The sequence below is a fragment of the Oryx dammah genome, unplaced genomic scaffold (genome assembly GCF_014754425.2).
Source record: "Oryx dammah isolate SB20612 unplaced genomic scaffold, SCBI_Odam_1.1 HiC_scaffold_11, whole genome shotgun sequence".
Classification (NCBI taxonomy): domain Eukaryota; kingdom Metazoa; phylum Chordata; class Mammalia; order Artiodactyla; family Bovidae; genus Oryx; species Oryx dammah.
Window position 1 is genome coordinate 12,845,673 of NW_024070195.1, and position 14,468 is coordinate 12,860,140.

At 39.8% G+C, this 14,468-nt stretch overlaps 1 protein-coding gene across 2 annotated transcripts in view; it reads left to right on the forward strand.

Moving 5' to 3' along the window:
• Positions 1-14,468, forward strand: part of RNF144B (ring finger protein 144B) — a 150,104-nt gene that overhangs the window by 120,821 nt on the left and 14,815 nt on the right. For both annotated transcript variants that reach the window (XM_040249345.1, XM_040249346.1), the window contains exon 4: positions 4,014-4,074. In XM_040249345.1, the coding sequence (XP_040105279.1) occupies positions 4,014-4,074 (61 nt within the window). The remainder of the gene's footprint in view (positions 1-4,013; positions 4,075-14,468) is intronic.

Below are 14,468 nucleotides of genomic sequence, written 5' to 3' on the forward strand. Positions count from 1 at the left end.
TTCTTGCTAAAAATGCACAACCTCAGTGTAGTCATGAGAAAGAATCAGACAAACCCATGCTGGAGAATATTGTACAAAATAAGTGGCCTGAACCCTTCAAACATGTTAAGGTCATGAAAGCCAAAAACATACTGAGAAACTGCCATAGATTGGAGAAGGTTAAGGAGGCATGGCAACTAAATGCTAGGTGGTATCCTGAATTGGATCTTGGACTGAGAAAAAAGACATTACTGGGACAATTTGTAAAGTTTGAATATGGCCCTCAGATTATTTTATATCAATGTAAATTTCATTATTTTAAGAATTAACTGTGGTTATGTAACTAAGGTGTTCCTGTTAGGAGAAATTGAGGGGAATGACATCTAGGAACCCTATACAAGTTTTTGCAACTTTTTGTAAGTCTAAAGTTATTTTGAAATAAAAAGGTTAAAAAGGAATGTCCTGATATGTCTTTGAATGATTTGGAATTGCTTTGTTCACAGGAAGAGGATAATTGAATATATAACACACCTCATTATAATCTGTTCCATTATTCTCTGGGATTTCTGTTTTGTAATCAATTTTAGTGTCCTTGTGATTTATTTCTTTTTTTTTGAGAAGTAGTTCCTTAACCTGTAGCCTTATTGAACTTTCAGTAATCATCCTAAACATTTATTTCAATTTTATAATTGTAAAAGACCTTGAGCAATAGTGACTTTGCTTCAGATTGCAATGGAACCAGGAATTTAATACTCTGAATCATCTTTTTTTTTTTTTTAACTAAAGTTTATACATACACAGTTAAGTCAGAAAGAGGAAAGCAAATACTGTATGTTAATACATGTATGTGGAATCTAGAAAAATGATATAGGTGGTCTTATTTGCAAGGCAGAAATAGAGACAGATATAGAGAACAAACGTATGGGTACCATGGGGAAAGAGGAGGTGAGATGAATTGGGAGAGTGACATATATACTCTGTTGATATTATGCATAAAATAGATAACTAATGAGAACATTCTATGCAGCACAGTGAACTCTCCTCAGAGCTCTGTGTTCCTCTAAATGGGATGGAGATCCAAAAAGGGCGAGGGGATATGTAAATGTATAGCTGATTCACTTTGCTGCACAGCAGAAACTAACACAACATTGTAAAGCAAGTATACTCTGATAAGAATTAATTTAAAAAGAAAAACAGAAAATGTCAAAGTATATAAAAACATTTCAAAAAATTAGCTCTAATCTGTGAAATCTAACAGACGATAAGATCAAGGAATAGATCTTTTTTTTTTTTTTTAACTTATGTGTACATATTACCTCCTGAGTAATTTAAGTTCCTTGAAGGCAGCTTCTGTATTTCCTTCTTTTGTATCCCAAGCTTCCAGCCAACACTTTACCCATAATGAGTATATAGAGAAGATGTAAGTCCAGGAGGGAGGCTCTGGAGAAGAGAGTGGTGTGTTTTGTGTTAACTTGATTCCAGAAGGATCAAACAGAGTGAGAAGTGATGGAACTAACTCTTTGTGATCACAGATTTCAACAGAAAAATTGATTTACTGTGTTAAGGCCTAATTCCATACAAAATTTTGATCTAGAAAATAATAAAATAGGAGCTACAAAGTAGAGGAAGAGGCAGAAAAAGCTAGAGACCTCTGACTTCCCTGTTGGCAGTAATGTGTGCTCAGATGAAATTTATCTTTCTAATATAAAATTAAACTTCCATCGCTACCATTATTGACTTTTTTACTGAATTAATTTCTGTCATTTTTCTCATTAGAATTTCATCTGTCTGAAACATTATCTCATCTCTTGTTTGCTTTGTCTTCCATCAACTCTGTTGGACTCAGCTGTTGTATAAATTGCTTGTTATTGATCAGAATTTTTAGGGGTTGACTTTCAGGGGGTTAAAGGTCTTCATCGGTTCAGAATCTGTTTTAGGTAGTAGCAGGGATTCCCTGGTGGCTCGGTTGGTAAAGAATCACCTGCAGTGTGCGAGACCTGAGTTTGATCCCTGGGCTGGGAAGATCCCCTGGAGAAGGGAACCCTACCCACTCCAGTATTCTGGCCTGGAGAATTCCAAGGACTGTATAATGCATGGGGTTGCAAAGAGTCAGACGCAATTGAGCGACTTTCACTTTCACAGGCAGAGTACAAGACTGTCATATAGAATCAAAGACCTCAAGTGGGTTTTGAGGGGGGGATTGTTAAAAATAGGTTTCTAAAATATCACTGAGGTCTCTTGGGTCCAGATGACGTCATTCCCCAAGTACCTTTGGCCCCCAGATTAATGTACGATAAGATTATTTGTCCTCTACCTGCAGTGAATCAGTGACTAAGTCAAGAATTTTACTGATTTCTTAATGTCTCTCTTCACAAGGCTATACGTTCTGTTTCCAACTCTGCATTTTATTTGAGACCCCTTTGTCTTTCAGGAAAGAGGTCCAGATAGTATTATAACAGATGAAACAATACTGACTTTCAGTATGATAAAAGCCTAACTGTATTAAAAAAAAATTAGGGTAAAACCAATGTCACATAAAATTAACCATAATCAAGCTAATGAACTTTTATTTAAGGTGCCAGATTGAAAATGCAACGTTTTCCCCCTCCCCGTTGGAGAAAAATGTTATAATTAAGTTTATTTTTACCCAGTGTTAGTTGGTACATAGAAGGCTGAACTTGCCTATTTTGTTTTTCTTCATACATTTTAGCTAACTTAGCTTGATTCATTTACAGAATAAACAAATTGATTTTTTTGTGTGTGAGAAGGAGAATTAGATTTTCATTACCTTTTAAAATGTATTATGGTTGTTAACTACCATGTTAGATACTTTATTTTTAAACTCAGGTTTTCTCAAAGCAGACTGCCATTAGTTGCAAGAGCTTTTATCTAGATAGATTTTATAGCAAAAGTATGTCATGTTTTACAGTTGCAATTTCCAAGGCTAAGGCTATGTGCTTTATCAACTTGATGAATGTCTGAAAACCTAAAGTCCTTTGATTTTTCTCAGTTGTAAGTCTTTTAAGCAATGTCAATATATTTATATGTTGACGTCAGTGGAATTATTATTTTTAGAATGCCAGTTTAAGAGCAGTTTGCTTTTCCTGCATCTGCCTTTGAAATGCAATTTAAAATGATTAATCTGAAATGTCATTTAGTTAGATATGAATCACTGTTGTTTATTAGTGCCATCTGAAATGGAAATGGGCGCTTAGCCACAAGAAATATCTTTAGGCATGTCTTCTCTGCCAGGGCATGGATGACAATGAATGATCACCAGAGGCCAGTGAAGTGATGTTCGTCAAAAGAAATGGTGTTTCTATTGCTTAGAAAGTACTATTCCCTAGCTGATGAATGAAGTTATGTTATTCCTGAGGCAGTATCTGCCTGATCTTAGTTTTTCAAAGTTTTAAAGCTAGAATTATAATCTTTTTTTCTTTTTTCATAGAAACCCCAGCTACTTCCTGCACTTGAATCATCAGGCTTTATTTAAAGAATGGTACTCAGTAGGTTAAGATGAAAACATTTTAAAAATGTATTAAGTGAAGGGAGAAAAGGAGCATTGTTTCTATACGTGCACAGATAATTTGCAAAGTCCAAATGTTTGGTTGTCTAGTCTTATTTGTTGTTGTTTAGTCCCTAAGTTGTGTCCAACTCTTGCCACCCCATGGGCGGTAGCCCACCAGGCTCCTCGGTCCCTGGGATTTCTCATGCAAGAATACTGGAGTGGGTTGCCAATTCCCACTAGTCTCGATTCTGATGAAAGAATGGAAGATGATCACTGAGTTCTGTCACTGATGCCTTGAGCAGGGAATCCTAACCATGGCTGAGGATTGGGGATGATTTGGGAACTGCTGCTTCTGTTTAACTGCATGAACAGTATAGGGAAAATGAAATTTGCAGACAGCTGGTATAGAGAAGATACAGTAAACCAGATAAGAAAAAGGGATCGTAAAAAGACTGGTAACTTGGAGCTCCATGATGAAAGTAAGGAAAGAAGTGAAATCTCATCTTTTGAATATCTCTGGTTTCAGATTGCCTGTTTGGTACCTGTGGATCAGTTTCAGCTTTATCAGCGGTTAAAATTTGAACGAGGTATGTACGTACTATACTCTTCTTTTCATCCTGATGGTGGATGTGGTTTTATATGTGTCCTCTTTACACTAACCTGTGTGTAAGATTAAGGCAGCTGTGAGCTGTCAGCAAAGCCACAAGGGTACTCAGAAAAAGGCAAACTGTAATTGCAACATAAAATTTTAACTTTCTCAACCACAGCCAGAAAAAAAATGCAGACTAGCAGGAAATGGAACTTTCCTTATGTTGGTTGTTGTGTAGTTTTAATTGGGCTTATGTGAGAGAAGTTCTGCAAAAGTTAAATAGTTTCACAATAACAGTATGACAAATAGAAGTGAAGTGAAAGTCACTCAGTTCTGTCTGACTCTTTGCAACCCCATGGTCTATACAGGAATTCTCCAGGCCAGAATACTGGAGTGGGTAGCCTTTCCCTTCTCCAGGGGATCTTCCCAACGCAGGGATCAAACCCAGGTTTCCTGCACTGCAGGCGGATTCTTTACTAGCTGAGCCACAAGGGAAGCCCATGACAAATAGAAAGTGACCCTCAAAATGAGTTTTACCACCACTTTCCCTGCTTTCGAAGATCACTTCAAAGACATTAATCCACCCAAACATTTTCACTGCTCATTGTGATGTTCACTGTCCTTCTGATTATACTTGTAATCATAGCCAGTGACTAATGCTGTTTGCAGTTGCATGCTAAGTCACTTCAGTCGTGTCCGACTCTTTGCAACCCTATGGACTATAGCTCTCTAGGCTCCTCTGTCTATGGGGATTCTCCAGGCAAGGATACTGGAATGGGTTGCCTTGCCTTCCTCCAGGGGATCTTCTCAACCCAGGGATGGAACCCACGTCTCTTACTGTCCCCTGCATTGGCAGGAAGGTTCTTTACCACTAGCACCACCTGAGGAGCCCTGCTATTTACAATGTATTAGACTAATTTTCTTTCTGATCTTAGACGTGAGGTAATTTAAATAGCTTTTCTATTTGTATTGCCTTTTTATCTGTAGGAATCTTTTTTTGTGTGTGTGTGTGTGTTTCTCCATATCTGAGAAGTAGGAGAAGATTGTTTGCCCTGGGACTCACAGGACCTGTGTAATCTCGTCAAGTATGTAAAATAAACTCTAACATGAACATCCAGTTTTCCTGATTGCTAGCTTTTGAATCTGGATTAATAAAGTCCAGAGGTAAGAGAGTAAGGAAAGAAGTGAACTTTTTTTTTTTTTAACGCGCCAGTAAATTTGGTGAACACAATTTATCTCATTTAATTTTTGCAATTACCCTGATGGATGATTGTTACATGAAAACAGAAAGAGAACCATGTTGAGCATAAAGGGGGTAAGGATAGGAGCATTTGCAGGAGAATCACAGGATGGCATTCACTGCCTTTGACCAATATTTGGTTCAGTCTCATAGGCTTATTTTTCTCAGCAAGCCAAAAGCAGATTCATCTTTCATGGATACGTTATTTAACGAAATGTATAAGACTGGTATATTAAGGTGGAATTTATTAAACAATTCTTGGGCTGCATTGCTTTGGATTGTACTTTTGCCCTCTTTTGTGTGCTCATGCTCAGTTGTGTCTGACTGTGTGTGACCCTGTGGACTATATAGCCTACCAGGCTCCCCCGTCCCTGGGATTCTCCAGGCAAGAACACCAGAGTGGGTTGCCATTTCCTTCTCCAGTGCATGAAAGTGAAAAGTGAAAGTGAAGTTGCTCAGTCGTGTCCGACTCTTAGCGACCCCATGGACTGCAGTCCACCAGGCTCCTCTGTCCATGGGATTTCCCAGGCAAGAATACTGGAGTGGGTTGCCCCATTTTCTCCTCTAGGGATCTTCCTAACCCAGGGATCGAACCTGCATCTTCTGCTTTGACAGGTTGATTCTTTACCATTGAGCCAGTAAAGAACATAACTTATGAAGCAACGGAGTGGGGAGTATTTTGAATTCAAATAAGACTATTCCATCATAAAAACTTATATACTAAAGCAAAATGCTGTCCCTGGTCCCCAGAAGCAATAACAAGGGACAGTTTTATAGGATATTTGCTAATCTAATTGATATAAAAACTTTGCAGTCTCAAAACAACTTATAGGAAGATGCAAATAGGATGTTGTGGAACATACTGTCAGAACCAGCAGAATCAGATGAACTTTAGGTTTAATGGATAAAGACATAGGCTGATACACTGTCTATACTGTCCTGTGTGGATTCTGAGCTAACCAGAGGAATTAATGATGGGATAGTTTATATATCACCCTCCCTAATCCATCCACATGGGCTGGTTAGGTTGAGCATTGCAGCACCACATGCTGATGAGTGGTGTCAAACGTCTGCCCTGACATTCTCTCACTTTATCCCAATATCCTCCACTATATAAATACATTACTGCGGAATAAAGGCATTCACCTCATGGATGGATGTGGCTGGTAGCCAGTGCCATGATTGGAGGGCTCTTACCTAGAGAAAGTCTAAGGAGGTAGGTTGGATTTTCAGACTTCTTAAATGGTGAGATCCGTCAGTCTCACCAGTCCCATTCAGTGACCAGGGCTCAGCCTGTCTGTAGGGTTCCCTTGTTCCCGATGTACCTCTCCTCCTCCATGATCATCGCCTCTCCCCCTACCCACTGCCCCATCTGTCAGTAGCAGGCCTTATTCCTCGTTGTTTACAAACATTTTTTTAGATAAAATGTCTTTTCTTTGTGATTCACACCTAACCTGCCTCTTGAGAAACCTGTATGCAGGTCAGGACGCAACAGTTAGAACTGGACGTGGAACAACAGATTGGTTCCAAATAGGAAAAGGAGTACGTCAAGGCTGTATATTGTCACCCTGCTTATTTAACTTCTATGCAGAGTACATCATGAGAAACGCTGGACTGGAAGAAACACAAGCTGGAATCAAGATTGCCGGGAGAAATATCAATAACCTCAGATATGCAGATGACACCACCCTTATGGCAGAAAGTGAAGAGGAACTAAAAAGCCTCTTGATGAAAGTGAAAGAGGACAGTGAAAAAGTTGGCTTAAAGCTCAACATTCAGAAAACGAAGATCATGGCATCCGGTCCCATCACTTCATGGGAAATAGATGGGGAAACAGTAGAAACAGTGTCAGACTTTATTTTGGGGGGCTCCAAAATCACTGCAGATGGTGACTGCAGCCATGAAATTGAAAGACGCTTGCTCCTTGGAAGAAGAGTTATGACCAACGTAGATAGTATATTCAAAAGCAGAGACATTACATTGCTGACTAAGGTCCATCTAGTCAAGGCTATGGTTTTTCCTGTGGTCATGTATGGATGTGAGAGTTGGACTGTGAAGAAGGCTGAGCGCCGAAGAATTGATGCTTTTGAACTGTGGTGTTGGAGAAGACTCTTGAGAGTTCTTGGACTGCAAGGAGATCCAACAAGTCCATTCTGAAGGAGATCAACCCTGGGATTTCTTTGGAAGGAATGATGCTAAAGCTGAAACTCCAGTTCTTTGGCCACCTCATGAGAAGAGTTGACCCATTGGAAAAGACTGTGATGCTGGGAGGGATTGGGGGCAGGAGGAGAAGGGGATGACCGAGGATGAGATGGCTGGATGGCATCACAGACTCGATGGACGTGAGTCTTGAGTGAACTCCGGGAGTTGGTGATGGACAGGGAGGCCTGGCGTGCTGCGATTCATGGGGTCGCAAAGAGTTGGACATGACTGAGCGACTGAACTGAACTGAAGACAAATTCTTGGAGAAGGCAATGGCACCCCACTCCAGTACTCTTGCCTGGAAAATCCCATGGACGGAGAAGCCTGGTAGGCTGGAGTCCATGGGGTCGCTAAGAGTCGGACACGACTGAACGACTTCATTTTCACTTTTCACTTTCATTCATTGGAGAAGGCAATGGCAACCCACTCCAGTGTTCTTGCCTGGAGAATCCCAGGGACGGGGGAGCCTGTTGGGCTGTCGTCTAAGAGGTTGCACAGAGTTGGACACGACTGAAGTGACTTAGCAGCAGCAGCAGCAGCAGATAAATTCTCATAGTACCAGGCATTAAAGCTTTCTGTAAGTCGGTTCTCATGGATGAATATAAATTTTTAGTGCATTCTAAAAATAGTGGGAATGTTGGCTCCACCCCTTACTAGACTGTGTAACCTTGATTTCTGTACCTCAGTTTTTTCACCTATAAAATGGGGATATTAATGGTCCCCATACCATGGGTTTGAGATGAGGATTAAATGAATTAAGAAAATTGAAGAGATTGAGACTTGCCTAGGACCATACAGGTGTGTCTCAGCTTCCTCATCTACAAAATTTTTTGAACTGGATAATTAAAAAATTTTTTTATTTTATTTTTTGGCTGTGTGGCATGTGGGCTCTTAGTTCCTGGACCAGGGATCAAACCCATGTTCCCTGCATTGGAAGCATGGAGCCTAAACCACTGGACTACTAGAGAAGTCCCTATACTTTTTATTGGAGTTAAAAACATCATTAAATTTACCATTTCACCCATTTTAGGTGTGTAATTCAATGGCATTAAGAATATTTACAATGTTGTACAGCCATCACTAGCATCCACTTGCAAAACTTTGATCATCCCAGGCAGAAGAAACCCTGTAACAACTAAACAGTAACTTCCTTCCCCACTTCTCCCAGCCCCTGATAACCTCTAATCTACTTTCCGTTCTGTGAATTTGCCCAGTCTAGATATTTTATGTAAGTGGAATCTCACAATATTTTCCTTTCGTGCCTGGCTTATCTCCAACCACACTGTAGCATGTCTTAGAACTTCATGACTTTTTATGGTTGAATAATGTTCCATTGTGTATACCTACCACTTTTTGTGTATCTCTTCATCTGTTGATGGACACTTGGGTTGTTTCTACTTTTTGGCTATTGTGAATCAATGCTGTGTGAACAGTGGGGCACAAATACCTGTTCAAGCCCCTGCTTTTCATTCTGGTGGGTATATAGCTAGCAGTGGAATTGCCAGGTCATAGGGCAAGTCAGGAACTGCCAGGTCATAGGGCAAGTCAGGAACTGCCAAACTGTAAAACTCTGTAATTTAATTAGGCATTTATACTATTTTAAGGGCTTTCCTTGTGGCTCAGCTGGTAAAGAATCCACCTGCAATGTGGGAGACCTGGGTTTGATCCCTGGGTTGGGAAGATCCCCTGGAGAAGGGAACAGCTACCCACGCCAGTATTCTGGCCTGGACAGTCCATGGGGTCGCAAAGAGTCAGACACGACTGAGTGACTTTCACTTCACTTCACTATTTTAAAGTATGGGAGTATTTTAAATTTGGAAGTATGTTAAATCTGGTGCCATTGTTTCAGCTCCCTCATTTGATAAAAAAAGGAGCCTGAGACCCGAGAGCATTTTGATCTTAGGTGATTTAGAAAGGCAATTTGTAATCATGTAATTCTTCCTTAGGATCCATTATAGATAATTATTATTAGAGAAAACATTCCACGTAAGAATACGTTTGTTAATACCTGCTACTAACACATGTCATTTACTTGACTGGGATAATCTTTATCTGAATGGTATACCTCTTTTTTACATAATAAGCTTCATATTCACCTCAAACTCAACACTTATCAGCTAGGTGACTTTGAGGTCTACGTCAAGAAAATATTTTATGTGAAACTGTTTAAGAGGGGATCTTGAGATGTATTAAATTCTAATATTATAAACAGGTTAAATTAACTGGTGGAAAGTAAAACTCATTGGCTGGACTCTTGAGACAGAATAGGAGAGATTGTTTTTACCGTGAAAAAATGTAGAATCAGATTAGTGGCATCTCTATCTTAGTAAGAAAAATTATCGTCTGTTTTGCCCAATTTTTATTGACTGCCAATGCAAAGAACTGACTCATTGGAAAAGACTCTGATGCTGGGGAAGGTTGAAGGCAGGAGAGGGGGACAACAGAGGATGAGATGGTTGGATGGCATCACTGACTCGATGGACGTGAGTTTGAACAAGTTCTGGGAGTTGGTGATGGACAGGGAAGCCTGCTGCATTTCTTGGGATCTCAAAAAGTCGGACATGGCTGAGCAACTGAACTGACTGACTGACCAAGTTCTTTTTTTAGTTTTAACTTGTCATCCAGTGTTTTAATTTTCTTTCACCTTATGTTACATATATGATTAGCTTGTCTTTGTGGGGAAAATCTTTGGAATAGGAATGGTCCCTAGTCACCACTCTTTCCACAAAGCAGAGAAACGTCACTTGGCATTGATGGATTATTCTGTGGATCCACTTTCCATCCATCTGTGATTTTTCCATTGGCTACTTCTGTGTTTGTGGGCTTTCTTTTCTGTGTCTGTCTTCCAGTATTAACAAAGAAAAAGGAATACTAAGCTTGGCATGTGTTAGTGATTATTGCTTTACTTTCTACTGGTTCTCAAAGCACATGTCTGATTAAACCAGAATTTTGTTTGTCTCATGTTTCCATAACTTACTTTTTCAAGTTAGTTTTCTTCTGAAAGCTAGGTTAACATTATCCATCTCTAGTCCTTAAGCATTTTTTTTTTTCTAATTTTTGTGACCCTTTTTACTTACTGTAATTTCTAGTTGCTTCAGTTAGGTGAATGTGTCTATTCTTGATATTTGCATTATCGTAGACTGGTTACTGGAGAAGGCAAGGGCACCCCACTCCAGTACTCTTGCCTGGAAAATCCCATGGACGGAGGAGCCTGGTGGGCTGCAGTCCATGGGGTTGGGAAGAGTCGGACACGACTGAGCATCTTCACTTTCACTTTTCACTTTCATGCACTGGAGAAGGAAATGGCAACCCACTCCAGTGTTCTTGCCTGGAGAACCCCAGGGAGCCTGGTGGGCTGCCGTCTATGGGGTCACACAGAATCAGACACGACTGAAGAGACTTAGCAGCAGCAGCAAACTGGTTACAGGGGGTTTCCCTGTTGGCTCAGTGGTAAAGAATCTGCCTGCCAATACAGGAGACATGGGTTCCATCCCTGGGTTGGGAAGATCCCCTGGAGAAGGAAATGGCAACCCACTCCAGCATTCTTGCCTGGGAAATCCCATGGACAGAGGAGCCTGGCAGGATAGAGTCCATGGGGTCCCAAAGAGTCGGACATGACTTAACTTAGCCACTGAACAACAGCAAAGAGTGGTTACAAACTCTTACAGATGGTTTAAGTGCCATTGTTCTCCGTCTTAAAAAAGTGAATACAATAGGAATTTATTTTCCTGTTATCATCTGTTAATCCTACTGCAGTCACTCATGTGTTCAGTGTGTACTTATTTATGTACTGAGTATCTGTGTGTGCCAGATACACCTCTAGATGTGGTTTCAAGCTACGGTTCCATCTTTCTTTGGAAGTTCTTTTGTTATCAACTTTTCCCCCAAGCCTCCTTTCATTTTTGAGCCCTAGCCTTTATGAGATGGCTCTTCGAATTTCATCTCACTCTTGTGTTTGTCCTTGGTAAGTTTCTATGCCATCTTTTCTAATTATTAAGGTCTCTTCTCCCCAGAGCACCCTGTATTGCTATTTGGTTTCTTTTAGCATCTTTGGCTGAAGATTGGGTGATACTGAATGGCTTAATCATCAGTTCAGTTTTATGTTTTAACACCTCCCATCTCTCATTAGTCACCTTCCTTTTCATAGTTTCTGATCACAAGCTCATTCTTATCATCTCTCTCTTTGTGTGTTTTCTTTCTAAGTCTGATTTTCTGGTGCTTCATGGTAAATGTATGACTAAGTCTTGGGTTTCTTTCCCAAGCCATCTTATGCTTTCACATGGTAACCCTTTCTCCTCAGCTTCACCCTCCTGTTCTTTTTTGTTGATCAGTTTTAAACCTAAAATAGTCTCTAGATGTTTTCAGCTCTCCTCTGAAAAGCTGAAGTGTCTGTAAGAAAAGATATTTATGAGTAGGTTGGGTGATTTCTAAAGGGACCTGAATAAGAGGCACAGTGTTCACTGGTATTTGCCTCGTCCTATCTGTCCATCTATTTCCACACCTATAAGATGAGGATAGTAATGGAATGATTGTCCCAGGGCTGCTGCAGAGAATACATGAGTTAACACTGTGTATATCACAGTGTGCTTTCAATATATTATTACTGCCTTTATTGTTATTCTTCATTACTGTTACTGCCACCTCCAAATCTTGTCCCTGATTTTTTCTGAACTAAACTAAGAAAGCATCTTCCGGAATCCAGATCATACCTTGAATTGAGTACACAATTATATCACTTTGTTTTCATCTTAATTCAAATCTTTTTCCATGTGTTTCCATGCTTATTTGTCCTAGTTTCTATAGCATTGTATAAAAGCTTGATAATCAAGGCAAATTCCTTACCCCACCTATCATAGCAGTTTCCTTCACACAGTATATTCTTACTGAAAGCATGAATTCACCTCCAAGGAGATCATGACTTGCTGAGATGGAGCATTTGAAGTTGTTGCTTCAAAGATAAAAGTGATGGAGGGATTAAAATCTATTTAATAGTATGGGTTTGTTTTTACATAAATAATTACATTCTTGGAGTAAAAAAAGGCCTGATCCTGTCATATACTCACTAGCATGTGTTATGCAAACTTCTAATTTCTGTTGGTCTCAGTTTAACAGCTTTAGACTAGATAACCTTAAAAGTTGTTTCCAAGTTTGAAATTCTGTTGTTCTCATCAATTATCTTGAAAACAACTCTTATGCTGTTGGCCACCTCTGTTTGGGTATATGTACTGTGGCAGATGTTAATTCCAATCGGTTTAGTTTAATTGCATTTTAACTATCTGCAGAAGACCTTTGTTCTTTGCGATAGCAGAAAGCAAATTAATTTTGGCATAATTAAAAATGCAGTGGGTCATAAAAGTTAAAACAGTTTGATTTATCTCAGCTGATAATTAAATTAGCTTGAGTGCATAGTGTTTCCCACAATAATAAAATTTCATACCATGTCTTTTTTGGCACAGCCTCACAGTAGTAGAAGATGGCAGAAAAACCACTCGTGTCAGCTGAGAGAATATACAACCAAATGAAAAGCAAGCTTCACATATCTAGTTCTAGGTGGGAAATCTGAGGGTCTGAAATTTAGGTTTTGAAAACTAAAAACAATTACTGGGATCAGACGTGGTCTTTAGGTTTCATGGCAGTTTTATTTTCTTGGAATGTTTTTATGTCCTAATAATTGTCAGAGTACAGAAGTACAAAATAGTTTTAAATAGCATTTTCTGCCTTGCGTAATTTACATGAGCAAGCAGAATCTGAAGATCAAATAGTCCCGAGGCTTTACTTCAGTAATCAATTCTAATTTTCATAAGTAAATTCCAGTTCGTCTATGACTTCATCTGTCTCTGCTATGAGTCTGCTACTATCAATCACTTTTAAAGCATGTTCATATTAACATGTTGGAGGCACTATTCTCTTTTTCTAGATTTCTGAGCTTTGGTTCATCTCAAAGCTACAGAAAGCTTTCATTACTGCTGATACAGAAGAAATTAGTTGAATATGCATCAGTTCCTTTTTTTTTTTTTTTTTCTATCTTTGGAATAGAAATTGGAAGGAGGAAGAAATTGAACCTTAAATGTTTTGGATTATGTGCATTTTGTTTATCTGCGTACTAAGTGTGTTTCCTGAGCCAAAAGCCAGGAGGTAGAACTGCATTCATAGTTGTAGTAATAAAAAGTGTTTCAGAAAGCCCTGCATTAGCCCTGGGGGCTCTCCTTCCCTTCAGACTCCCCTCTGATAATTGGTGTGGAGGAGAAAGGGAGGAGAAGACGGCGTTTGCTCATGTGACCGTGCTTTGGCCACCACCTGCTGCCCATTAATCTGTTCCTTTTTGGCTTGGGTTCTGGGAAGTCCTGTTAGCTGCCAGGGCTGCCAATGTCTGATGCTTCTTCAGCGTTTTTCTCTTTTCTACCAGCCTGGCTTCTCGGGCCTATTTGAACCACAAGGTATGTGAAGCAAAATGTAGCTCGTATTGGAATTATAATAATTTTTTAAAAAAAGCAAAACAGCCCTTTTAGCTTCTACTGACTTTTCTCTATCGGTGCTGGGAGCCCGGCTGAAGGACCCTCTGAAGGACAGATGCCGTGTTGCACTCAGGTACCCTTTCAGTGTAACCTGGCCAGACTGGTCCGTGCAGATCCCTGTCCCACTGTGGGTTGCTCTGCTCCAAGAGACTCAGAGGTGCCCTAGACAAATGGCTATCTCTGGAGAGTTGTGTCTTTTCCCTGGAAATAGCTCGGTGCAGGGCTGAACAAGATAGAGCCTTAACACTGTCAGTTATCTCTATTTTCTGTGGCTCTGACTCTCCCCTTGCTTCTTTCTTTAGAGACTTTTTTCTTTTTTTTTTGGTGTGGACATTTTTAGTCTTTTTATTGAATTTGTTACAATACTGTTGCTGTTTAATGTCTGGGTTTTTTTGGCCGCAAGGCATGGAGGATCTTAGCTCCCCCATTAGGGAT